This window comes from Lynx canadensis, chromosome A3 (genome assembly GCF_007474595.2).
Source record: "Lynx canadensis isolate LIC74 chromosome A3, mLynCan4.pri.v2, whole genome shotgun sequence".
NCBI lineage: Eukaryota > Metazoa > Chordata > Mammalia > Carnivora > Felidae > Lynx > Lynx canadensis.
In genome coordinates this window covers 24,509,118-24,534,799 of record NC_044305.1, presented here as the reverse complement: position 1 = coordinate 24,534,799, position 25,682 = coordinate 24,509,118, and the positions used below count along the sequence as shown (strand labels likewise).

At 38.4% G+C, this 25,682-nt stretch overlaps 1 protein-coding gene across 3 annotated transcripts in view; it reads left to right on the top strand.

Moving 5' to 3' along the window:
- Nucleotides 1-3,852: 3,852 nt before the first annotated feature.
- Nucleotides 3,853-25,682, top strand: part of LOC115509638 (agouti signaling protein) — a 77,988-nt gene continuing 56,158 nt past the window's right edge. The window contains exons 1-2 of one of the 3 annotated variants that reach the window (XM_030308972.1): nucleotides 3,853-3,946; nucleotides 5,344-5,429. Coding sequence is in view for 1 of the 3 variants with exons in the window: in XM_030308971.1 (XP_030164831.1) it covers nucleotides 4,894-4,941; nucleotides 5,344-5,429 (134 nt within the window). In the remaining 2 variants the exon portion in view is untranslated. Of the gene's footprint in view, nucleotides 3,947-4,884; nucleotides 4,942-5,343; nucleotides 5,430-25,682 lie in introns of those variants that run through there. The other 2 variants (XM_030308971.1, XM_030308973.1) reach the window with 2 other exon arrangements.

The window sequence follows — 25,682 nt, the reverse complement described above, 5'->3', positions numbered from 1 at the left end:
ACAAATATAACAATAATGAAAAATCTTGAAATATTGCAAAAATTACCAAAATGTGACATAGAGACATGAAATGAGCAAATGCTGTTGGAAAAATGGTGCCAATAGACTTGTTCAATGCAGGGTTGCTACAAACTTGCAATGTGTAAAAAATACAATATCCACAAAGCACAATAAAGTGAAGCACAAAGAACAATAAAATAGGGTCTGCCTGTAATATCAAATAATGATGAGTCCTAGGAAGGAAATAAAGTGATATAACAGGGAGTGGAATGGGGATCACATGAGAGAGGTTGGTCAGATAAGCCCTCTCTGAGGAGGAGACATTGAAATCTAAGGACAAGAAGGAGATAATTACATGGGGATCTGCTAAAAACAAACAAACAAACACAAAAACAAAAAACATTCCAAGTGGAAAGGTCAGCAGATGCGCAGGCCAAGACAAGACCAGATGACTGGAAATTGTAAAGCATGATATAAAAACACAAAATATTACTTACAGGTTTTCCTTAGCCTGTCACCATCCCTTCATCCCTTTCACATAAGAGCATCTTTGATCCCTTCTGAAAAGTGATTGACTTCCTCTAACCTTCACCTTCCTTACTGATCAAATCACAGAGTTTTCTTCTAGCAAATCCCATTGAAGCTCATCTGACGTTAATTTGACTACAGCTATCTTGGTGACTGAAGCACCAATCTATGGGATTAGAATTTTGTGTGATCCCTTCGGTCAGACACTACTTCCCTTCCCCATCTCTTCCAGAAGGACTAGGTCCTGCGCTCTTATCTCTGGGGAGGATTATCTCACCAGAGATAGAATGAGGCGGAAATCTGGGGGTAGCATGGAGGGGGAAATGTCAGTTCTTTGGACAGACACCCACAGGTGCCTGAACCTGCAGTCCACCTCTTTGAATTTAGGAATGTACCCCCCTTCCACACTGCATGTTACCATTGGGCTGTTATGCCCAGCTGGGAGAGAATATCCAAAAGAGCTGGCATCCTCTCTTAGATGCCAGAGCAGTTGCTTAAAGAGGCCAGAGGGCTTCCTGCCACCGGAGACATGAAATGCTCTCAGTAAGCCAGGAGCCAGAATCAAAACCATATGGTTTGCTTTGCAGTAAAGATCACAGGGCCTGGAAAACTAGAGGAAGGAGGGCCAGCCAGGGGACAAGCTTTTTGGGGTAAGGGGGGAGGGTGCCTACCCTAATCCTGGCAGACCTGTACTCACAAGTATAGCCCTCCTGCCTAAGGGGCCTCCTGTCCTTGAACTCCTGGCCCATTCAGACTCTCCTCATGTCCAGACTGGTAGAAGTTCAAACAATAAAGGCTGGAAGAATGGGATTACTACTCCCTGGAACATCAGGATTCCCTAAAAGCCTCCTGACCAGATGCCCCCAAAATGGAAACTGCCCTGTTTGTTCTTGTCTCTAATTAACTGACATATCCCACATCTTAAAAATATTTTTAAAAAGCAGCCCTTATCTGTTTGCTTACCATGTATCTAAACAGATTCATATTATTTAAGAGGGGATCTTAGATTTTTCCAAGGTGCTCCTGAGGGAGAATCCATAAGCATTCAAAGAAAGCCATGCTAATAACCCCTTCAAAAAGGATAGACTACATGGACCCAGTGTGGCAAGCCTGGATTTGGATCTGCTTGGGACGTTAAATGTGAGAGCTTGTGTTAGTCCCAGTGGGTTCCTGTCCTTACTGATTTATGAGCAGGGATTGTTTATGGACCAACTGGGGAGAAGGTGCTGCATGCCTGAAACTGGGGTAGCCAGCAGTGTCTTTTCCTTTGCAGACCAAGACCTAGGCACCTGAGGAAAGGTTGAATCCAATTCCCACTGTCCGCCTACTATCTCCCTGTTCCCCAACCCAACCCATGGCTTCAGTGGCTCCATGAAAAAAGCATGCCCATTTGTGGGCAAAGTTCTATGTTCACATGTTCACATGTCCCCATGTGAATGCAGAAGAGTTTGATGGAGATGCCTTTGTTTTAGGGCCCAGGCTGACCCATAAATGGGAGGAATATTCCAGGTAGCCCATTGATATAGGAAAGGGGTAGACCCTAGTGCCTTAGAGTTGATAGCCTGCCTCATAAGCCTCTCTCATAATCTCTTCACCCAGGGCAGATTTGCAACTTGCTGGGTCATGGAAGAAAAAGCAGAAGCAAAATAAATAAAAGAAACATTGGGTTTTCCTAACTTTCTTCTACAACTATTTTCTTGGATGGGAAAGGAAACAAAAAAATCTGATAAACAGGATGGTTCTCCTTCTGGGCTTCTGTTGAAAGTGAGTGTTTACAAAGTTCTGGGTGATGAGTGATTTGAGGGTAGGATTTTGTCTTAAGCTTCCCAAAGTTGTAAGGTTGACCCCTTCCCTGCCTGCCAAACTCCCTGACTTGCTCCCCTATATGTTAAGGAGCAGACAGCAAGCTTCTGGAGCCCTTGGGCTCCAAACATGCCCCTTGATACTAGCCATTAGGGGCACCTGGGTGGCTTAGTCAGTTAAGTCCAGCTTCAGCTCAGGTCGTGATCTTAGGGCTCATGAGTTCAAGCCCCACATCGGGCTCTCTGTGGTCAGCATGGAGCCCACTTGGGATCCTCTGTTCTCACCCCTGTCTCTGTCCCTCCTCAGCTCTCTCTCTCTCAAAAATAAATCAACATTAAAAAAAAATACTAGCCGTCAAATACATGGGCCTAGAAACTTCAAACATGTACTTACAGAAGATTTAGAAAAGCTGGAGCCAAGGCTTTGCTCATCTTCTGATATTATTTCTCATTGCCCTTCAAGGACTACACACAGAACCCAAGGGACTGGCTATTTGGGTGAGTTCAGTGAGGCATTGCCAGTCATATTATGGTCAGCCACAAAAACAGTATTAAATTAAGTTTCAGACAAGCTCACTAGAGTGTATTAGCCACTACTGGGTTGGCAGCATTCTTTTGAAGTTTTGACCCAAATAAGTTATATTTTTATTTTTATATGTTTAATATTTTCTTGTATAGACCCTATCATATTTAAACTTCACAACAATACTATGCTTTGGAAAGGGAAAGTATGAATATCACAGTTATATACATGAGGAAACAGACACAAAGAGATTTAATGACTTGCCCAAATTTATCTAGCTCTGTTGTTACCAGAGTCAGGACTAGAACATTGATTTCCTAACTTCCAGTTCAGTGCCTTTTCCATTCTGCCTTAAGAGCAAATATTCTCAAAAAAGTTGCATTAAGACAGCGGTACTTGGCAATCATTGGACCCCTTCCCTGGGCTCCCATTATAATTATGCGGTCTTCCTTTTTCAAGGCAGTGTTCTCCTTTGCCAGAATGTGCCACCCCAGGTTCATATGCTGTTCCTGTGCATGGAAACCCACAATCAAGTTACATACCATTATCTCAATTCATTCCCCTGTATCTCCATTGAGGATATTATTTACCCACATTACTGATAAAGAAGCTGAAGCTCAGAGAAACCAGATAAATTAGCTTAAAATCCTAAGGCTTGTAAGTGGCAGAGCTGACACTCTTTCCCTTTACCCTAGAGATGCAGAAACATTAGCCATAAATGTAATCAAACATAGATCTTCTCCTCAAGACATGAACATGTTTGTGGACTTGACTGCATGAGTCATATTCTAGGGATGGGACACCAAGCAATTAGTAGAGAACCTCCAATTTCTCCAGAAGTGGGGGGCAAATACTCCTCCCACTGGGTATCCACACAGAAACATGTAAGCATGCTCACGTGGCATGTGCTGCCCCACCTCCCCCTGCCAGGGATTTGGTCACAGCTACAGCATCTTGACAACCTATTTAAACCAACTTGCAGTAACTGGCAGCAAAGTATCATTCCCTGGCAGGCTGAGTCATTGAGCCACTGCAGACTTTGGAAGAAAGAATTATTAGCTGAAACATTCAAGAACCAGGGGGTCCCAGAGAGGTATGTAATAAATTCCATCCAGATGTTGGGATTGCCTTCTTTCTTTCTTTCTTTCTTTCTTTCTTTCTTTCTTTCTCTCTCCCTTTCTTTTTCTTTCTCTCTCTTTCTTTCTCTCTCCCTTTCTTTCTTTCTCTCTTTCTTTCTTTCTTTCTTTCTTTCTTTCTTTCTTTCTTTCTTTCTTTCTTTCTTCTTCTTTCCCTCCACCAATCACACTGAAAGAGTGAACAAGTTGTTTTCACCTTATCAAACAAGGTGGGAAGAACATCATTTCCTTTATTCTTGGGTGGGTCTGCACCAAAGGATCAAGAGGGCTAACAGAATCTGGGTAATTCAGGGTGGCATCTGAACTATCAGAGAGCACTGTGTACACATGAAAGAATTATACAGATAGGTAAATGATATTGCACATACTTCAGCAAAATCCAATTAGAGGTCTCCAAGTGCATTGCAATTTAGAACTTCCACACTATTTTACCTATGGTGTAGGCAGCCTGTCTGTTTAAAATCCTTCTAAGAAATTATGGCTGTACAAACTGGTCCAACAAATAGCTGAATATGGACACTGCTCTGTTAGGGGAAGGCAGACCTAGCTGTAAGTATTATATTTTATCTCATGGCCTGGAAGCTTTGTCATGCTTTATGGCTAATAATCGGGTTATTAAATAACTCAAAAAGTCCTCTCCAGCAGTCCAGGCTCTACTGGGGTTAACTTTTGCTGTGGGGCTAGGATGAGGAAAAACAGATCTTCCCAAGCTGCAGCCTCAATTGACATCCCCTTCACCCCACACCTGAGCTCCTGCTCCCTGGAAAAGAAACCTGAGTAAAGACAGCTGTGGCAGCAGAGAAGGGTTCTTCTTGGCAGTGGCTGCTTCTGACTTCAGAGATGTGGACATTAAACTAGAAAGCAGTGCTGAGAGAGAGGACCAGGAAGTAAATGACACTGGGAAATGAGAAACTCAGGGAAGAAAGGACCTGCCTTTCCTCCTCTCAAAAAGGTATGCTTTGTAAGGTTCACCTTTTCATCTGGACTGGTGAGTCTTGAGAGTTTTAGTCCTTACACTACTTGAACAGAACAAAAGAATCTTACCTGTTTAGTGGATTAAATAAACAAGCCAGCAAACAAAAGAAAACATTTTTGAGGTGTTTTTGCTGAATTCCTGTCAATTATTTATATTCCTTTATATTCCTTTAAACATGCTTGTTTTGGTTCTTTTAAGTTTTGATTGAAATCCGCAGTGGAAAATATGTTTCAAACGGGGGAAAAAACACCCAACACACTTCTGTGTCTTGCATTTTGACCCAGCCCACAAAACTATTGGAAGAATCTTGCAGACCCACCAGAGATCCCCGGATTCACTTGGAGAATCATTGATCTATAAACAACGTCTTGATTTCAGAACCCTTCTTTTGATCTGGAATTATCTGTTATTGACCACAGAACTGCTACTGACGATTCCTGGGACAGGGGCCTGTATAGTGAGAGGTGAGCCCCAGTGTGGGAAGAAGAAATCTCTTTCTCTTTCTCAGCGGGTGTTTTGGTACAGTACGATATCTATACTTAGTGTATCTATGGACTCAATTTCTTCTCTTTTCCTCCTCCTTCCTTCTTCTTTTATATCTTCTGGTTTTTGTTTGTTCATTTCTTCTATAGTAAAAATTTCCCCCAAGCCTTGGTGCCTAGGTGATTTTTGCCTGGCATGTTCCACTAATTGGAGTTTTGGAATCAGTTTCTTATTTGGGTGCATAATTTTTCTAAATATTTAAGCACCTAAATTATTGTAAAAGCAGCTGGCCACTGCCCATGCCTTGTAGGCAGATAGGTGAGATGGCACCAGAGAAGAGAGGGCTTTAGGTCTCTACCCTTCACCGTGCCAGAACTCAGAGCTCTATCGAGATACATGTGGGAAAGAAGAACCTTCATGGAGGGAGCGGCCATGTTGCAATGAGCCGACAACACAGACAATATGAAGAGCAAATCCAGGGAGAAATGGAACCCTGGAAGCATGAAGTTACAAATCTCCTAACCAGGCTGTGCCCTGAGAATGCGATAGTTCCTTTGGTCAAACTGCTCTGAAAATAAAGGAAAAGACACTGACTCACGTTGAAGGTAAGGAGAGTGTCTGCATCTTCTCTGCTTAAACCACAGGGATCTGATTAAGGATCGGGACACTAAACACTGATGGCTTCACTTTGGGCACAATCGCCAGCAGGAAGGCCCCATGCAAAGGTAATTATCAGGAATGGGGGTCCATTATAGCCTTTTGATTTGGTCACTCAAACATCCTGTCAGACAGATGTAGAAAGGAGATCGACCCTTACCCCAAAAGAAGTAAATCGTAGGTTGAAGTATTTGGTTTCAGTATCTGTCAGGTTGAGGCTTTGAAAGGCAGACCTGTGGTCTAGGAAACTACATTCGGGATTCTATTACCTTGGGGCTCTGAAAATTCAAGGATATAAGGAAATGTATAACCCAGATTGAGACAATTACTTTTAATTGGCTGTTTTGCTGTCGAGTGCAATAACCCCCATTTTGTGTAACTGGCTCTGAGTTAGAATGCAGTCTTTCTGGGAGAAGGGCTGTTTTTGGTTCTTCAAGAAACTCTGGAGGAATCTCAAAAGTTAAAATAACCTAAAATTTGCCCCATCTCTTGGTTACACCATGCATGTTTGTCTCTTCCAAGCACTTCTGCATATGGATGGGTAAGCATTCTAACAAAGATGCCGTTAGATTCCGGGAGAGGGAAGCAAAGAAGCCAAGTATTCAGAGTTGGGCAAAAGACGTAAAGAACCAGAGCCAGGACACTAGTCAAAAAGAGAAAGGAGTTCTTATAAAAGAGAAATAGAAAATAGGAACTAAAAAATCAGATAGGGGGTGAGGGATAGGGAGAGCCCAGAGTCTCATCTTTGATTGAAATAAGAAAGAATATAATTCAGAGAGGAAAATATATACAAAGAAGTAGATTATGATTTGAGAGAAAGCAGACTTCAGTTAGATAGGGAAGATTTATTGAGACTTTGGGGAGAAAATTGGAAAGAACTGTAAAGCTATAGTATATCCTACTTAAATACCTGCGTAGCTGGGTCTGGGGGCCAAAATAATCCCTCTAGCCCCTAGAGGTCTGTGTGTTGCTCATAGGGCAGCTATCTTGAGGAAAAAGAAGAAAAGTGGGAATGTGGCAGAGGGTGGAGAGTTCCATAAGCCCCTCTAATGGCCCCCACAAGGCAGGGTTCAGCCATAAATTGCCTGCTAGGCAGCCACCAGTTTCATCTCCATCTGTTCTCCAAACCTGTGCTTACAGATTCTTTCTTTATATTCAGGTGTTTTTAAAAAGAATCAGCTTGAAGCGAAAGTACTAAATTCAAAACGTTCTAAACCACAATTTGAATCTTATTTAAGAGAAGAAAGTATGAGAAGTGTGACTCTATTCATTTGTTTAGAAATAGTTGTTGCAGACGGAATCCCAGGCATTACATGTTTTAATCTTCCCTTGGTTTATTCTGCTCTCAAGTGCCATGGGGCCTCATTCAATTGTCAGTAATTGGGCTTTTAGAAGGGAGAAAAGCGGTTATTTGAAATTGACTCCTTATGTCCTATAGTTGCACCACCTGACATTTGCTTCCAGGGAAGTGTATGCAGTCCTGACTGACTGGCTATCTGCTTTAAGTGGGTTCAACTGTGAAATAAATTAAGAGGCCATCTCCATCCTCGCCATCACTTTAAATTAGGGACACAGAGAAAAACTCACTAGACCCTAGTGAAGGCATTCATGGCTTGGAGCCTAGCCTCAGAGTGGTCAGGTGGCCTGGCTCACAGGGGTCCTCTTTCACAAAGCTCAGGAGCAGAAATGAAGGGACCAGTTTCTGGTACTGCATCTACCTTAACTGCCTGTGAGGCTTTAATCTAGTCATTGAGCTGCTCAGGGCTGCCATCCTGTGCATCCAATGGGAAAGCGAAGACTAGCCTCCCCTACTTGCAAGGATGCTTGTGGATAAGATGACAACCAAAACTATCAGCCTTAGCTGGGGTAGAGAGAACCAGGTCAGAGAGAGAGAGAGAGATAGAGAGTACGTTGTGGTAACTGACTTTATCACTTCATTGCTTGCTTTTTAAAATCCTCATCTCCTTCTCTGAGCTCCTGAATAGTCTGGAAATATTTTTATTTTCTTTTAAATAAAGTTTTCATTGAAAGTTTTTCTGTTTTTGTTGAGCAAAAAAGTCTTCACCATGTGAACACACCCAGGAAACCAGAACCTAGACGTAGAAATAGGACATTATCAGTGGCACCTGGGTGGCTTAGTCGGTTAAGCATCTGACTTTGGCTCAGGTCACAATCTCACAGTTTGTAGATTCGAGCCCCACATCAAGTTCTGTACTGACATCTCAGAGCCTGGAGCCTGCCTTGGATTCTGTGTCTCCCTCTATCTCTGCTCCTCCCCGGCTCATACTCTGTCTCTGTCTCTGTCTCTCTCAAAAATAAATAAACATTAAAAAAAAAAAAGAAATAGTACATTATCAGCACCCAGAACACCCTCAGGCCCTTTAAGTCCCTTTCTTTCCAAGGGTAACCACTAATTTGACTTCTAACACCATGATTAAGTTTTGCTTGTTTGGGGGTCTTTATATATATGTGTGTGTATTTACTTTTTAAATGTGTGACTTCTTTTGCTTAATACTGGGTTTATAAGATTTGTTTATTTTATGTAGTAATATTTTGCTTATTCTCTTTGTATGGTATTTCATGAATTAGTATGCCACAATGTGTTTATCCATTCCCTTATTAATGGATGTTTAGGTTTCCAGTTGAGGGCCATTATGAACAGTTCTACTGAAAACATTCTTGAATAGTTTTTTGATGAATATATGAATATATTTCTGTTGAGTTATCTAGAAGTGGAATTGCTGGGTCATAGGACATGTGTAAGTTCTATATTAACAGATACTGCCAGTTTTTCAAAGTCATTTTCCCAAGACCAAAATAATTTTACACTCCCACCAGCCATGTCTGAGACTTCTGTTTTTTCTACATCCTCACCAGCACTTGGTGTTGTCTCTTTTACATTTAGCCATTTTGGTGGATATTTTGTGGAATGCTTTTGTTTTTAATTTTAATTTTCTTGATGAATAACAAAGTTGAACATCTTTTAACATATTCATTGGCCATTTGGATATCTTGTTTTGTGAAATATTCAAGTCTTGAGCCTGTTCTTCTGTTGGATTGTCTGACATTTGTATTGGTCTATAAGAATTCTTTAAATATTAGATACTTGTGTACGTGTTGCAAATATCATTTCCCACAATGCTTTCAAGTCACATTGGAGCTTGAGGCAAAACAACAGAGAGGTGCCTGGGTGGCTCAGTCAGTTAAGTGCCTGACTTCAGCTCAAGTCATGAACTCATGGTTTGTGGGTTCAAGCCCCATGTCAGGCTCTGTGCTGACAGCTCAGAGCCTGGGGCCTGCTTTGAATTCTGTGTCTCCCTCTTTTTCTGCCTCTCCCCCACTCACACTCTGTCTCTCAAAAATGAATAAACATTTTAAAAGAAGCAAACAATGGAAATACTGATCCTATCTTTATTTAAAATTTTGATATTTTGGTCATCATGGGGGTTTTTTTGGCATTAATTTTTATTTGTAAAAATATTAAATTAATATCTCGCTTGTCTTGATTACTGAATTTTTGGCACCTCCTTAAAAATTTGTGTCCACACCAAGTACTTCACTTGCCTCACGCTAGTCCTGGCTCTTATTCCATTCTGCATCTTGTATTTTTACTCTCTTTATAGTGTTACTTGTTGAAAAGGAGTTCCTAATTTTAATGAGGTCCAGTTTTTCATAGTTTTATAGTTTTCTTTTCCTTTATAGTTAATACCTTTTATTTTTTAAAATGTCTAATGTCTGGGGTGCCTGGGTGGCTCAGTCAGTTAAGCATCTGACTTCAGCTCAGGTCATGATCATGATTTGTGTGTTCAAACCCCATGTCAGGCTCTGTGCTGACAGTTTGGAGCCTGGAGCCTGCTTTGGATTCTGTGTCTCCCTTTCTCTCTGCCCCTCCCCCACCCACACTCTGTCTCTCAAAAATAAATAAACCTTAAAAAAAAGAAATTATAAATTTTTAATGTTTATTTATTTATTTTGAGAGAGAGAAAGAGCAGAGAAAGAAAGGGAGAGAGAGAGTCAGAGAGGGAGAGACAGAGAGAGAGAATCCCAAGCAGACTCTGTGCTGCCAGCGCAGAGCCCAAAGTGGCACTCCAACTCACGAACTGTGAGATCGTGACCTGAGCAGAAATTAAGAGTCCAATGCTTAACTGCCTGAGCCACCAGGCACCCAGTTAACATCTTTTTTTTTTAATTCTGTTTAAAACATTTCTCTTACATAAATTCATGAAGATATTCTTCTATGGTTTCTTCTAGAACAGTTCTGTCCAATAGAACATTCTGCAGTGATGGAACTGTTCTCTAGATGTACTGTCCAGTATGGTAGCTACTAGCCACATGTGGCTCCAGAGCACTTGAAATGTGGCTAGTATGTCTGATGCCCTGAATTTTAAATTTTATTCACTGTTAATTGAATTAATTAATTGCGGCTAGTGGCTAAGTAGTCTATGTTGTCCACCTGGAATTGATTTTGGGGTATGGCATGATGTCAAATTACCTTTTTTTCCCCCCTCTGTATAGATATTCAGTTGACCTAGCATCATGTCCTGAAAAGACTGTTAATTCCTCACTTTTATAATTAACCAATTGTTTGCATGTGGATCTGACTCTGGAATGTCCATTCTTTTCTATTTGTCTATTAGTATGTCTTTCTGCCAATTCCATACTGTTACAATTATTATACATGATAGAATAATTTCTTTACTGGTGTTCCCCAAGACTGTCTTGACTAGTCTTAAACTTCTGCATTTCCAAATGAATTTTAGAAAAACTTTGCAAATTCCACCAAACCAAACCAAACAAAAAACCCTCCTGGGAGTTTTTGGGGGGATTGTATCAAATCTATACATTAATATGGGAATCTTTTTTTGTTTGTTTTGAGAGAGGGTGCAAGTGAGCAAGGGGCAGAGAGAGAGGGAGAGAAAGAGAATCCCGTGCAGGCTCTGCACTGTCAACACAGATCCCAAAGCAGGGCTCGAACTCACCCAAGGTGGGGCTTGAACTCACTCAGTGCAGGGCTCAAACTCACAAATTGTGAGATCGTGACCTGAGCCGAAGTTGGATGCTAACCAACTGAGTCACCCAGGAGCCCCTAATAAGGGAATCTTTATTAAAATTTCCTATCCATGAATATGGTATAGCCCTCCATTCACTGAAGTCTTATTAAGATTTTTTGATAACGTTTCATAGTTTTCTGTGTAGAGGTCTGGCAGTTCATTCACTGGGTTTATTCCTTATTTTATATTTATTATAGTTAGGTAAGTAGCATATTTTAATGTCTAGCTTTTTTTAAGTTGTTTTTTTTTTAATTTTAATTCCATTATAGTTAACATACAGTGTTATATTAGTTTCAGGTATACTATAGTGATCCAATAATTCTGTATATTATACAATGTCCATCATAATAAGTGTACTCTTTAATCGCCATTACTTGTTTCACCCATTCTCCCCTCCTCCCACCTTCTCTCTGGGAACCATCAGTTTGTTCTCTATAATTAAGAGTCTGTTTATTGTTTTTTTCTCTCTCTCTCTTTTTTTTTTCCTTTGTTTGTTTTGTTTAGTGAATTCCACATATGAGTGAAGTCATATGTATTTGTCTTCCTCTCACTGACTTATTTTGCTTGGCATTATATTCCACGTCCTCCCATGTTGTTGCAAATGGCAAGATTTTATTATTTTTTATGGCTGAGTTATATTCCATTGTATATATACACCACATCTTCTTTATCCATCCATCTATTGATGGGACACGGGCTGCTTCCATAATTTGGTTATTGTAAATAATGCTGCAAAAAACATAGGGTTCATGTATCCCTTTGATTAGTGTTTGTATATTTCTTGGGTAAACACCCAGTAGTGTGATTACTGGATCATAGAGTAGTTTTATTTTTAAATTTTTAAGGAACCTCTGTACAGTTTTCCAGTATGGCTGCTCCAGTTTGTATTCTCACCAAAAGTGGACAAGGGTTCCTTTTACTCCACATTCTCTACAACACATGCTGATTCTTATGTTTTTTATTTTAGCCATTCTGACAGGTATGATGTGATATCTCATTGTAGTTTTTTTTTTTTTTTCTCATTGTAGTTTTGGTTTGCATTTCCCTGCTGATGAGTGATGTTGAATATCTTTTCATGTATTTGTTGGCCATCTGTGTGTCTACTTTGGAGAAATACCTGTTCATGTCTTCTACCTATTTTTAAATTGGATTATTAATTTTTTGGGTTCTAAGTTTTATAACATTTTATGTATTTTGGATACTAACCCTTTATTGGTTATATCATTGCAAATACAGTAAAACCTTGGTTTGTGAGCATAATTTGTTCTGGAAACATGCTTGTAATCCAAAGCATTCATATATCAAAGCAAATTTCAAGAACCATTGGCTCAGTTGTGATCATGTGACATTCAGCATTAGGTATGACTCATATTGCAAGACATCTCTTGTTTATCAAGTGAAAATTTATCAGAAATATTTACTCATCTTGCGGAATACTCACAGAACAAGTAACTTGCAATCCAAGGTTTTACTTGGATTTATCTTTTCCCATTCCATAGGTTGCCTTTTAGTTTTCTTGATTATTTTCATCACTGTGCAGAAGCTTTTTATTTTGATGTAATCCCAATAGTTTATTTTTGCTTTTGTTTCCCTTGCCTCAGGAGACATGACTAGAAAAATGTTGCTATGCCCAATGCCAAGAAGTTACTGTCTATCCTCTCTTCTAGGATTTTTATGGTTTCAGGTCTGACATTTAGGTCCTTAATACATTTTGAGTTTATTTTTGTGTGTGATGTAAGAAAGTGGTCCATTTTCATACTTTTGCATGTAGGTGTTCAATTTTCCCAACACCATTTGTTGAATAGACTGTCTTTTTCCCATTGCATATTCTTGCCTCCTTTGTCAAAAATTAACTGACCATATAATTGTGGGTTTATTTATGATTTTTCTATTCTGTTCCATTGACCAATGTGCCTATTTTTGTGCCAGTGCCATACTGTTTTGATTACTACAGCTTTGTAATATAACTTGAAGTCTGGAATTATGATACTTCCAGTTTTGTCTTTCTTTTTTTTTATTTTTTAAAAGTTTATTTATTGGGGTTCGTGGTGGCTCAGTCGGTTAAGCATCTGACTTTGGTTCAGGTCATGATCTTGTGGTTCATGGGTTCAAGTCCTGTGTTGGGCTCTGTGCTGACAGCTCAGAGCCTGGGGCCTGCTTTGGATTCTGTGTCTCCCCCTCTCTCTCTGCCCTTCCCACAATCACACTCTGTCTGTCTCTCTCTCTCTCTCTCAAAAATAAATAAACATTTTAAAAATTTAAAGTTTATTTATTTATTTTGAGAGAGAGAGAGAATGAGAGAGCATGGGAACATGAGCAGGAGACGGGCAGAGAGAGAGGGAGAGAGAGAGAATCCCAAGCAGGCTCTGCATTGTCAGCGCAGAGCCTGACAAGGGGCTCGATCTCACAAACCATAAGATCATGACCTGAGCCAAAATCAAGAGTCGGATGTTTACCTGACTGAGCCACCTACGTACCCCCAGTTTTGCTTCTTTTGCAAGATTGCTTTGGCTATTGGGGGACTCTTGTTGTTTTATACAAATTTTAGGATTGTTTGTTCTAGTTCTGTAAAAAATGCTGTCAGTATTTTGACAGGGATTGCATTAAATCTGTAGATTGCTTTGGATAGTATAGACATTTTAACAATACAGTAAAACCTTGGTTTGTGAGCATAACTCATTTCAGAAACATGCTTGTAATCCAAAGTACTCGTATATCAAAGCGAATTTCAAGAACCATTGGCTCAGTTGTGATCACGTGACATTTGGCATCATATACTAATATTGCAAGACATCGCTCATTTATCAAGTTAAAATTTATTAGAAATATTTGCTCGTCTTGCTGAACACTCACAGAACAAGTTACTCAAGACCCAAGGTTTTACCATATTTTTTTTTCAATCCATGAGCATGGAATATTTTCCATTTGTTTGTGTCATCCTCAATTTCTTTCCTCAATGTTTTACAGTTTTCAGATGACAAGTCTGTCACCTCCTTGGTTAAGTTTATTCCCAGGTATTTTATTCTTTTTGATACATTGTAAATGGGATTGTTTTCTTAATTTCTTTTGGCTACTTTATTATTAGTATATAGAAATGCAACAGATTTCTATACATTGATTTTGTAGCCTACAACTTTCCCAAATTCATTTATCAGTTCTCATAGTTTTCTGGTATAGTCATAACGATTTTCCATATATATTATCATGTCATCTGCAAATAATGAAAGTTTTACTTCTTCCTTACCAATTTGGTTGCCTCTTTCTTGTGTGATTGCTATGGCTAGGACTTCGAGTACTATATTGAATAGAAGTCATGAGAGTGGACATCCTTGTCTTGTTCCTGACCCTAGAGGTAAAGGTCTCAGGTTTTCACCATTGAGAATGATATTGGCCATGGGGTTTTCATATATGGCCTTTATTATGTTGAGGTATGTTCCCTATAAACCTACTTTGTTGAGGGTTTTACCATGAATGGATGTTGTGCTTTGTCAGATGCTTTTTCTGCATCTATTGAAATGATCATATGGTTTTTATGCTGTATGTGATGTATCACGTTAATTGATTTTCAAATATTGAATCATGCTTGCATCCTTGGAATAAATCCCACTTGATCATGGTGAATGATTTTTTTTTAATGTATTGTTGGATTTGGTTTGCTAATATTTTGTTGAGGATTTTTGCATCTGTGTTCATCAGAGATATTGGCCTGTGGTTCTCTTTTTCTTTATCTGGTTTTGGGGTCAGGGTAATGCTGGCCTCATAGAATGAATTTGGAAGATTTCTTTCCTCTTGTATTTTCTGGAATAGTTTGAGAAGAATAGGTACTACTTCTATTTAAATGTTTGGTAGAATTCACCTGTGAAGCCATCTGGTCCTGGACTTTTGTTTGTTGGGAGTTTTTTTTTATACTGATTCAACTTCATAGCTGGTAATCAGTCTGTTCAAATTTTCTATTCTTTCTGATTCCATTTTGGGAGGTTATGTGTTTGTAGGAATTTATCTATTTCCTCTAGGTGTCCAATTTGTTGGGATATGATTTTTCATAATATTCTCTTATAATTCTTTGTATTTCTGTGGGGTCAGTTGTTATTTTTTCTCTTTCATTTCTGATTTTGTAGTTAAGTCTGGCTAAAGATTTATCAAGTTTGTTGATCTTTTCCAAGGACCAACTCCTAGTTTCATTGATTTGTTCTGTTGTTGTTTGTTTGTTTGTTTGTTTCATTTAGTTTCTATTTCATTTATTGCTACTGTAATCTTTAAAATTTTTTTTAACATTTATTCATTTCTGAGAGACAGAGACAGAGTGTGAGGGGGGGAGGGGCAGATAGAGAGGGAGACACAGAGTCAGAAGCAGGCTCCAGGCTCTGAGCTGTCAGCACAGAGGCCGACGTGGGGCTCAAACTCACAGACCACGAGATCATGACCTGAGCTGAAGTCAGACGCTTAACTGACTGAACCACCCAGGCACCCCTATTGCTACTATAATCTTTATTATTTCCTTTCTTCTACTGGTTTGGGGTTTTGTTTGTTCTTCTTTTTCTAGCTCCTTTAGATGTAATGTTAGGTTGTTTATTTGAGATTTTTCTGCTTCTTGAGGTAAGCCTGTATTGCTATAAGCTTCCCTCTTTCCCAGCTTTTGCTGCATCTCAAAGATTTGGACACTGTGTTTTCATTTTCATTTGTCTCCATATATTTTTTTATATCCTCTTTGATTTCTTGGTTGATCCATTCATTATTTAGTAGCATTTTATTTAGCCTCCATGTATTTGTGCTCTTTCCATATTTTTTCTTGTGGTTGATTTCTAGTTCCATAGCATTTGTGGTCAGAAAAGATGCATGGCATGACTTTGATATTTTTGAATTTTTTGAGACTTGGTTTGTGAACTAATATGTGATCTGTTTTGGAGAATGTTTCATGTGCACTTGAAAACAATGTGTATTCAGCTGTTTTAGGATGGAATGTTCTGAATATAACTGTTAGATCCATCTGGTCCAATATGTCATTCAAAGTCACTGTTTCCTTGTTGATTTTCTTTTTGGATGATCTGTACATTGATGTAAGTGGGGTCTTAAAGTCCCCACTATTACTGTATTATTATCAATAAGTTCTTTTATGTTTGGTATTAACTGCTTTATATATTTGCATGCTTTCATGTTGGGTGCATAAATATTTACAATTGTCATATCTTCTTGTTGGATTGTCCCCTTTATTACTAAATAGTGTCCTTCTTTGTCTCTTGTTACAGTCTTGGTTTTAAAATCTGTTTTGTTCAACGTCAGTATTGCTGCCTTGGCGTTCTTTGACATCCATTTGCATTATAAATTTTTCTCTATTCCCTCACTTTCTTTTTGTTTAATGTTTATTTATTTTGAGAGAGAGAGAGATTGTGCAAGCAGGGCAGAGAGCAGAGAATGAGGGAAAGAGAGAACCCTAAGCAGACTCCACACTGTCTGCAAGAACCTGACTTGGGGCTCAGTCTTACAAACTGCAAGATCATGACCTGAGACAAAACCGAGTTGGATGCTTAACCTCGGTTAAGGCACCCCTCCCCTCACTTTCAACCTGCATGTGTCTTTAGGTCTGAAATAAGTCTCTTGTAGGCAGCATAATCTATATGGGTTTTTATTTTTTATCCATTCCATCACCCTATGTCTTTTGATTGGAGCATTTTGTCCATTTATGTGCAAAGGAATTACAGTAGATCTGTATTTATTGCCATTTTTCAGTTTTTATTTTAATTCCAGCTCTTTAACATACAGTGTTTCTTTATTACCATTTTGGTACTTGCTTTGTGGTTGTTTTTGTAATTCTTCTCTGATCCTTTCTTCTTTTGCTCTCTTTCATGGTTTGCTGGCTTTTTTTTCAGTGATATACTTGGATTCCTTTCTCTTTATTTTTTACATATCTATTACTCGTTTTTGATTTGTGATTACCATTAGGTTTGTATATATCATTTTCTGCATATAGCAGTCTATATTTAAATTGATGGTTGCTTAAGCAAGTTAGGCAGTGAGTGTCAGCGCTGAGCTAGTTCCTGCAGGTGTCCGTGTGTTTATAATGAGAGGTAAGGGAGGGAGACACCGCTTTCCAGCTCCTTTTTTCCTGGAGAAGTCCCTCAGTGATGCCTGCCCCTCAGGACACCCTATGAAATGTGTAAACAACTCTCCCTCCCATATGCCCCAGGTGTTTTGCAAACTTGCTCCTTCTACAATGTATTCTCTGTGCTGTTTGTCATGGGTATCTTTAAGGATGGGGACTCAGCTTTCTATTGTCCTTCAGGTTCTCCCAGAATTGAGCCTGCTGATTTTTTAAAATTCAAGGCTTCGTGTCCCACTGATTATAAGAACTTAAGAAACTCATCCCCTCACTTTCAAAGCCAGATGTTATGAGGATTCATCTTCGCTGTGCATGCTCCCTGGTGTGATAGTGTATTTCTCTCCATATTCCATGCCCAAGCCCACTTCCTCCCACCCCCACCCCAGCAATGGTGGAGGCCCATTTCCTTTCCCACCATGTTTCTGTCCATCCTACCTTCTCAGTGCAGCCTCTTCTCTACCTTATTTGTGGAGTTTGTCCTGCCAGTCTTCAGGTTGTTTCCTGGGTTACTTATGCTCATGTAAGTGTTATCTACTTGCATCCATGGACCAAGGTGAGCTTAGGATCTTCTTACTCCACCATCTTCCCAGCCTCCTGTAGTAAGTTTTACAATCTGGAAGTGAGTCCTTCAGCTTTGTTCTTTTTCAAGATTGTTTCGCTATTTGAGTCCCTTGATATTCCACATGAATTTTAAGATTTTTTTTTTTCTATTTCTTCCATAAACATCATTGGGCTTTGGGTAGGGATTGCATTGGATCTGTAGACCACTTTGGGTAGTATTGACTTCTTAACAATATTAGGTCTTCCAATCCATGAGCATAGGATATGTTTCCATTTATTTATGTCTTCTTTAACTTCTTTCAGCAATGTTTTGTAGTTTTCATTTTATAAGTCTTCCACATCCTTGGTTAACTCCTAAGTATTTTATTCTTTTTGATGCTATCGTAAATGGAATTATTTTGTAACTTCCTTTTCAGATTGCTTATTGTTGATTCAGAAATGCAACTGATTTTTGTGTGTTGATTTTGTATTTTTTGTGTGGAATCATTAGGGTGTTATACATATAATATCATCTGCAAACATATATCATTTTACTTCTTCCTTTCCAGTTTGGATGCCTCTTATTTCTTTTTCCTGCCTAATTGCTCTGGCTAGAGCTTCCAGTAATATTTTAAATAGAAATGGCAAGAGTGGTCATCCTTGCCTTGTTTCTGACTTTGCAGGAATAGCTTTCAGTGTTTCACCATTGAGTATGATGTTTGCTATGGGTTTTTCATATATGGCTCTTGTTATAGCCAATATGAAATTATATTGAAATGTATGAAATTATATATGCAACTGTATTGTATATGAAGTTGTATTGTAGACTTCTTCTAGTCTTAGTTTTTTTTAGTGTTTTATTTTTAATCATAAAAGGGTATTGAGTTTTACCACATGCTTTTTCTGTATCATTTGAGATGATCATGTGGCTTTTTTGCTTTCATCCTTGCATTCAGGAATAAATCCCACTTAGTCAAGGTGTATAATCTTTTAACACACTGCTGAATTTGATTTTCTTGTACCATGTTGAGGATTTTTATATTAGTGTTCATAAGGGATATTGGTTTGTAGTTTTCTTGTAGTGTCTTTGCCTGGTTTTGATATCATGGTAATGCTGGCCTCATAGAACAAGTTAGGAAGTATTCTTTTCACTTCAGTTTTTTGGAAAAGTTTGAGAACGATTGGTGGTCTTTTTTTTTTTTTTTTTTTTTTTTTTTTGAGAGAGAGAGAGAGAGAGAAAGCACAAATGAGTGAGGGACAGAGACAGAGAGAGGGAGAGAGAGAGAAGTGGGGCTCACCCAATGCAGGACTTGAACTCACAAACCATGAGATCATGACTTGAGCTGAAGTCAGGTGCTTAACTGACTGAGGTACCCAGGCACCCCAAGAAGGATTGGTAGTCTCAAATGTTTGTAGATTTCACCAGTGAAGCCATCAGATCCAGAGTTTTTTGCTGGAAATTTTTTTTTATTACTGATTCAATCTCCTTACTAGTTATAGCTCTGTTCAGATTTAGTATTTCTTTGTGATTTAGTCTTGGTAGGTTTTGTGTTTGTAGGAATTTGTCCATTTCATCTAGGTTATCCAATTTGTTGGCATACAATTGTTCATGGTACTCTTTTAACTCTTCTTTATTTCTATAGAATTGGTAGTAATGTCCCCACTTTCATTTCTGATTTTAGTAACTTAAATCTTCTCTTTTTTTCTTACTTTCCCTAGCTAAAGGTTTGTTAATGTGGTTGATCTTTTTGGAGATCTAACTTTTGGTTTCATTGTCTATACTGCTTTTTTATTTTATTTATCTCTGCTCTAATCTTTATTATTTCCTTCTGTTAAATTTGTGATTCATTTGGTTTTTTCTAGTTCCTTAAATTGTAAACTTAAGTCATATTTGAGTTGTTTTATGTTTTTTTTTTTTTTAACGTTTATTTATTTTTGAGACAGAGAGAGACAGAGCATGAACGGGGGAGGGTCAGAGAGAGGGAGACACAGAATCTGAAACAGGCTCCAGGCTCTGAGCTGTCAGCACAGAGCCCGACGCGGGGCTCGAACTCACAGACCACGAGATCATGACCTGAGCCGAAGTCAGACACTTAACCGACCGAGCCACCCAGGCGCCCCCTTTTATGTTTTTAATGTAACCATTTATAGCTATAAATTTCCCATTAGCACTGCTTGCATTGTGTCCCAGAAGTTTTTGCATGTTGTGTTTTTTGTTTTCATTCATTTCTAAGTATTATCTAATTTCTCTTGTGGTTTCTTTTTTGATCTATTGCTTATTTAAATGTGTTGTTTAATTTCCATAGATTTGTAATTTTCTAGTTTTACTTCTGTCATAGATTTCTAACTTAATCTCATTGTGTTCAGAAAAGATACTTTTATGATATCTACCTTTTAAAATTTCTTGAGGCTTAATTTGTGGCCTAACATGTGGTCTATGCTGATAAATGTCCCATGTGCATTTAAGAAGAATGTCTGTGCTCTTGTTGGATAGAGTGTTCTGTATATGTCTGTTAGATCTAGTTGATTTATTGTGTTGTTTAAAATCCTCTGTTTCTTTATTTATCTTCTGTCTGGTTTTATTTTTTATCATTTATGGAGTGTGGAATATTGAAGCCTTCAACTCTTATTTTTATGTCTGTTTCTCCCTTCAGTTCTATCAGCTTTTGCTTCATAATTTTGATGCTATGTCTCTCATTTGGTAAATAAAATGCTTATAATTGTTACATCTTCTTGTTGTGTTGAACCTTTATTACTATATAATGTCCTTCTTGTATCTTGTAACCTTTTTTCACTTAAAGTCTGTTTTGATATCAGTATGGCCACTCCTACTCTCTTAGTTACTATTTGTATGGAATATCTTTTCCTATCTTTTCACTTTCAGTCTGTGTGTCTCTTTGAATTTAAAGGGAGCCGCTTGTAGACATATTATAGACATATTGTAGCATATTGTTGAGTCATGTGTTTTTATCCATTCTGTCAATTTCTGTGTTTTGATTGGAGAGTTTAATCCATTTACATTTAAAGTAATTACAGATAAGGAGGGACTTAATGCTGTCATTTTGCTATTTCTTTTCTATATGTCTTATAACTTTTTTGTCCCTTACTTGCTGTATTACTGTCTCCTTTAATATTTAGTTGGCTTTTTGTAGTGAAGTGTCTAAATTTCTTTCTCATTCATTTTGGGTTATAGCTGTTTTCTTTGTGGTTACCATGGAGATTACATTTCACATTCTAAAGTTATAACACTCTAATTTGAACTTGTACCAGCTTAATTTCAATAACATACAAAAACTCTGCTCCTTTACAGTTCTATCCCCACCCCTTTCAGTTGTTGATGTCACAAAATTATGTCTTTATACATTGTGTGCCCCAAAACACTAACTAGTAATTCTTTTAAATTCATTAGTCTCTTTTTTAGTTTATTTATTTATTTTGAGAGAGAGAAAGAGAGCACAAATGGGAAGGAGAAAGAATCCCAAACAGGCTCTGTGCTCTGTGCTTAGCCCAATGTGGGGCTCAGTCTCACAACTGTGAAATCATGACCTGAGCTGAGATCAAGAGTCAGATGCTTAACTGACTCAGCCACAGGGTACCCCATTAGTCTCTTAAGTTATGTAGAAAACAAAATGTAGAATTATAATCCAAAGTTATAATAATACCAGCTTTTAGAGTAATAATTATTTTTAAATGTCTCTTAAATCATCTAGAAGACAAAATTAAAGTTACAAGCCATTGTTAGAATAGTTCTAGCTTTTATAACACCCATGAACTTACCCTTATTGAAATCTTTATTTCTTCATACATCTTCAAGATACTGACTAGTGTCTTGTCTTTTCATCTTGCAGGACTCCTTTAAGCATTTCTTGCAGGGTAAGGTCTAGTAGTAACAAACTTCCTCAGTTTTTATATGTCTAGGAATGTCTTTATTTCTACCTCACTTTTGAAGTACAGTTTCACTAAATATAGGATTCTCAGCTGACAGCTTTTTTCTTTTAGTACTTTGGACATATCTGCCCACTGCCTTCTGGCCTTTAAAGTTTGTGTGCTAAAATATGCTAATTATATTATTGAATATCCTTTGTATGTGATGAGTAGCTTCTCTCTTGCTAATTTCAAGATTCTACCTTTGTATTGGTCTTTTGAAAATTTGATTATAATGTGGGTCTCTGAGTTCATCTTAATTGCATTTGTTGGACTTCTCGTTTATGTTCATGCCTTTATCAAATTTGGGGAGTATCTAGTCATATTTCTTCAAATATTCCCCCTGCCCAATTCCCTTTCCAACCCAATCCCCTTCTCTTTCCTCTCCTCCACCCCTTAAAATGCATATGTTGGTTGACTCAGTGGTGTCCCACTGGTCCCTTAAGTTTTCTGTTCACTTTTCTTCCACCTTTTTTCTTTCTGTTCCTCAGATTTGATAATTTCCACTGTCTTATATTCAAGTTTACTTATTCTTTCTTCTACTTGCTCAAATCTGCTTGCTCAAATTTGACTTCCTTTAGTGAATTTTTCTTTAGTGAAATTACACCATTTCAGCTCCAGAATTTCTTTTTTTATGTTTATTTATTATTTATTTTGAGAAAGAGAGAGAGAGAAAGAGCATGAGTGGGGGACGGACAGAGGGAGGGGGAGAGAGAGTATCCCAAGCAGGCTCTGAGCAGAGCCTGATGTGGAGCTCAAACCCACAAACTGTGAGATTATGACCTAAGCCAAAATCAAGAGTTGGATGCTTAACCAACTGAGTCACCCAGGTGCCCCAGGCTTCAGAATTTCTTTTTGATTTCTTCTTAGGTTTTCCAACTCTTTGTGGACATTTCCATTTTGTTCATACATTGTTTTCCTGACTTTTCCCACATCTTCCTTTAGTTCTTCAAGCATTTTTAAGATGGTTGTTTTAAAGTTAGCTAGTATATCTGACATCAGTTCTTTTTCAGGGACAGCTTCTATTGATTTGTTTTCGTTTCCTTTGTTTTTTTTTTTTTTTAATGTTTATTTATATTTGAGAGAGAGAGAGAGAGAGAGAGAGCGAGCGAGAGAGAGAGCATGACCAGGGGAGGATCACAGAGAGAGGGAGACACAGAATCCAAAGCAGGTTCTAGGCTTCGAGCTGTCAGCACAGAGCCCAACTTGGGGCTTGAACTCATGAGCTGTGAGATAATGACCTGAGCTGAAGTCGGATGCTCAACTGAATGAACCACGCAGGTGCCCCAGTTTTTTTTTTTTTTTCCTTTGAATGGCCATGTTTTCTTATATCTTTGTATTGTTTGTGATTTTTTTTTTTTGAAACTGGACACGTAAATCTAATAATGTGCTATCTGTGGAATTCACATCTCCCCCCTTTCCTAAGGTTTGCTGTTTTTGGTTATTTTTTATTTTGTTTTGTTGATTGTTGTTAGCTGTTCCTTTGCCCAGGATCAGCCTGAGGCATAAACTTAAGGTCTTCTTAGGTCTTTTCTAAGCCTTTTTTATGGTCACTTTTAAATTTCCCTTGTATATACAGTTGTTTTTGAATGTACTAGTCTTTAACGTTTGGCTTCCAAAAAGGTAAAAAAGGGAGAAATGAAAGGGGGAGTGGATTATTTAAATGTCCTGAAAGTCACTTTGGCTATAGAGCAAGGGGCTTGCAACAATGAGAGGCAGTGCAACAACATTGACAACCCACTTTTTTGTCTGCACATCTGTGATCAGAAGCAGGAATCAGCAATCAGAGCACAGATCCTATTTGGAGGACAGGGTTCTTTTTTGCCCACCCTGGTTTAGCAAGCTGTATGCAAGCTCCTCCAGGAACACGTGCACAGCTGCCTGCCATAGGTAGCTGCTACTGTGCTAAGAGCCAAAATTAAGCACAACTTATTTTGCAAGCTTTCCCCTGGAAGTTGTAAGCCTTCAATAGACTTTAGAGTTCCTAAATAGTTACATTAGACAAATTCTGTCAGTTCAATTGTTGTCTAGGTGGGGAAACAGATTTCTTGTGCTTCTTACTCCACCATCTTCCTGGAATTCTCTGTAGAAGTTCTTCATATTTTGTGAGTACAAATCTTTTGCCATGTATATGTATTGGAATATTTTTTTCTCGGTTGCTTGCATGGTGTCCTTTAGTGCACACACAAAAAAATGTAGTTTTCTTTTTTTTAATTTTTAATGTTTATTTAGTTTGAAAGGAGGGAGTGTGTGTGTGTGTGTGTGTGTGTGTGTGTGTGTGTGTGAGTGTGTGTGAGTGGGGGAAGAGCAGAGAGAGAGGGAGAGAGAGAATCCCAAGCAAGTTCGCACTGTCAGTGCAGAGCCCAACATGGGGCTTGAACTCACAAAACCATGTGATTATGACCTGAGCCAAGATCAAGAGTCAGACATTTAACTGACTGAGCCACCCAGGTGCTCCAAAATTTAATTTTCTTGAAGTCCAATATTTCACTTTTTATTTTTATGGTTAATACATTTTATGTTTATGCCTAAGAAAGCTTTGTCTATTCCATGGTTGTAAGGATATTCTTCTAGAAGCTGTATGGTTCTAGCTTTTACATTTAAGTTTGTGATACGTCTTGAATTATTTTTGTATATGGAGTATAGTAGAGATCAGAATTCTTTCCATAGAGATATCCTGTTGTTTCAGCACAATTTGTTAAGTAGACTCCTTTCCCAATTGAATTGACTTGATGCCTTGGTTGGTAATCAATTGACTGTATATGTCTATAGGTCTACTTTTAGACTTGACTCTGTTTATTAATCTATTACTATATACTTCTATGGTAAGTCTGCTGTAGCTTTATGCTAGATTATGAACTCAGGAGTATAAGTATTCTAACTTTGTTCTTTTTTTTCAATATCATTTTGGTTCTTTTAGGTCCTAGGTCCTTTGCATGTCCATGTAAATATTAGAATCACATTGTCAATTTCTTCAAAAAAGCTTCCTGAACTTCAGGGATAACTTGAGCTTCTATATGATATTATATCCCTTCAGAGAGGATTTACTTTTATTTCTGTCAAACAGATGGGTTAGAGCCTGAATACCTTCATCCAATAAATGTTTGAGAAATTTAAAGCTGAGCTTCAGTCCTTATGAGGACTGGTCTACTTCCAGTTCTTCTTCATTCCTAGGGTAAAGTCCTTTGTGGTCCCCATTGAAAACCTGGGGTGCTTACCAGGGACCTTCCTCCTTTTCATGCTCTTTACAGTAATTTTTTGTCTTGCCACTCCTGTCAGGGAAATTGCTGAAAGCTCTTTCACCTTCTCAGTGATGTTTTTGTTTTTGGAATCAGGAATTATCCTCAGGGTAAGGTTTCCCCAACACCAGATCACCTTTTTTAGCTTCTTTTTTCTTCCATATCTTGGACCAGCAAATTCTCATTGCTTTGTTAACTTTTCTGTGGAGGTTTGGTTTCAGCATTATTGGGATGGGGGGTGGTGGTGGAATCTATACAGACTCTCAGACCAGAATGAGAGATGCCACAAACAGAATGTGATATTTGGAGCTACTCACTGAGCTTTATAAATTTTCTACTCACTTACACTCCCCAGAAAATGGGAAGTTGGAGATAATATCCCCTTGCTCATTACCTTCATTCAGCCCCAGTGAGGCAAAACAACATCACCCATCCATCATTTTTCCCTTGTGAGCTATAGCAGCATCTGGGATTTATAGCTTGATAATACTGGGGAGTATTTCTCCTGTTTGCTTTTATATGTTGATAGTGGAATCTGCTCACTATAGCTTCATCCAGGAACTTTTCGCTAAATTGTCATTTAACAGGGGAGATCAGGTAGGTGGGGGTGAAAGCAGCAAGAAGAGAGGAGAATGTGTCCTATTTAGTGATTTTAACTTAAGCCTCTGAAGTTTCTCAAATCAAATGTGAAGATAGCTGGAAGCCTATGGCTCTTGTACACAGATG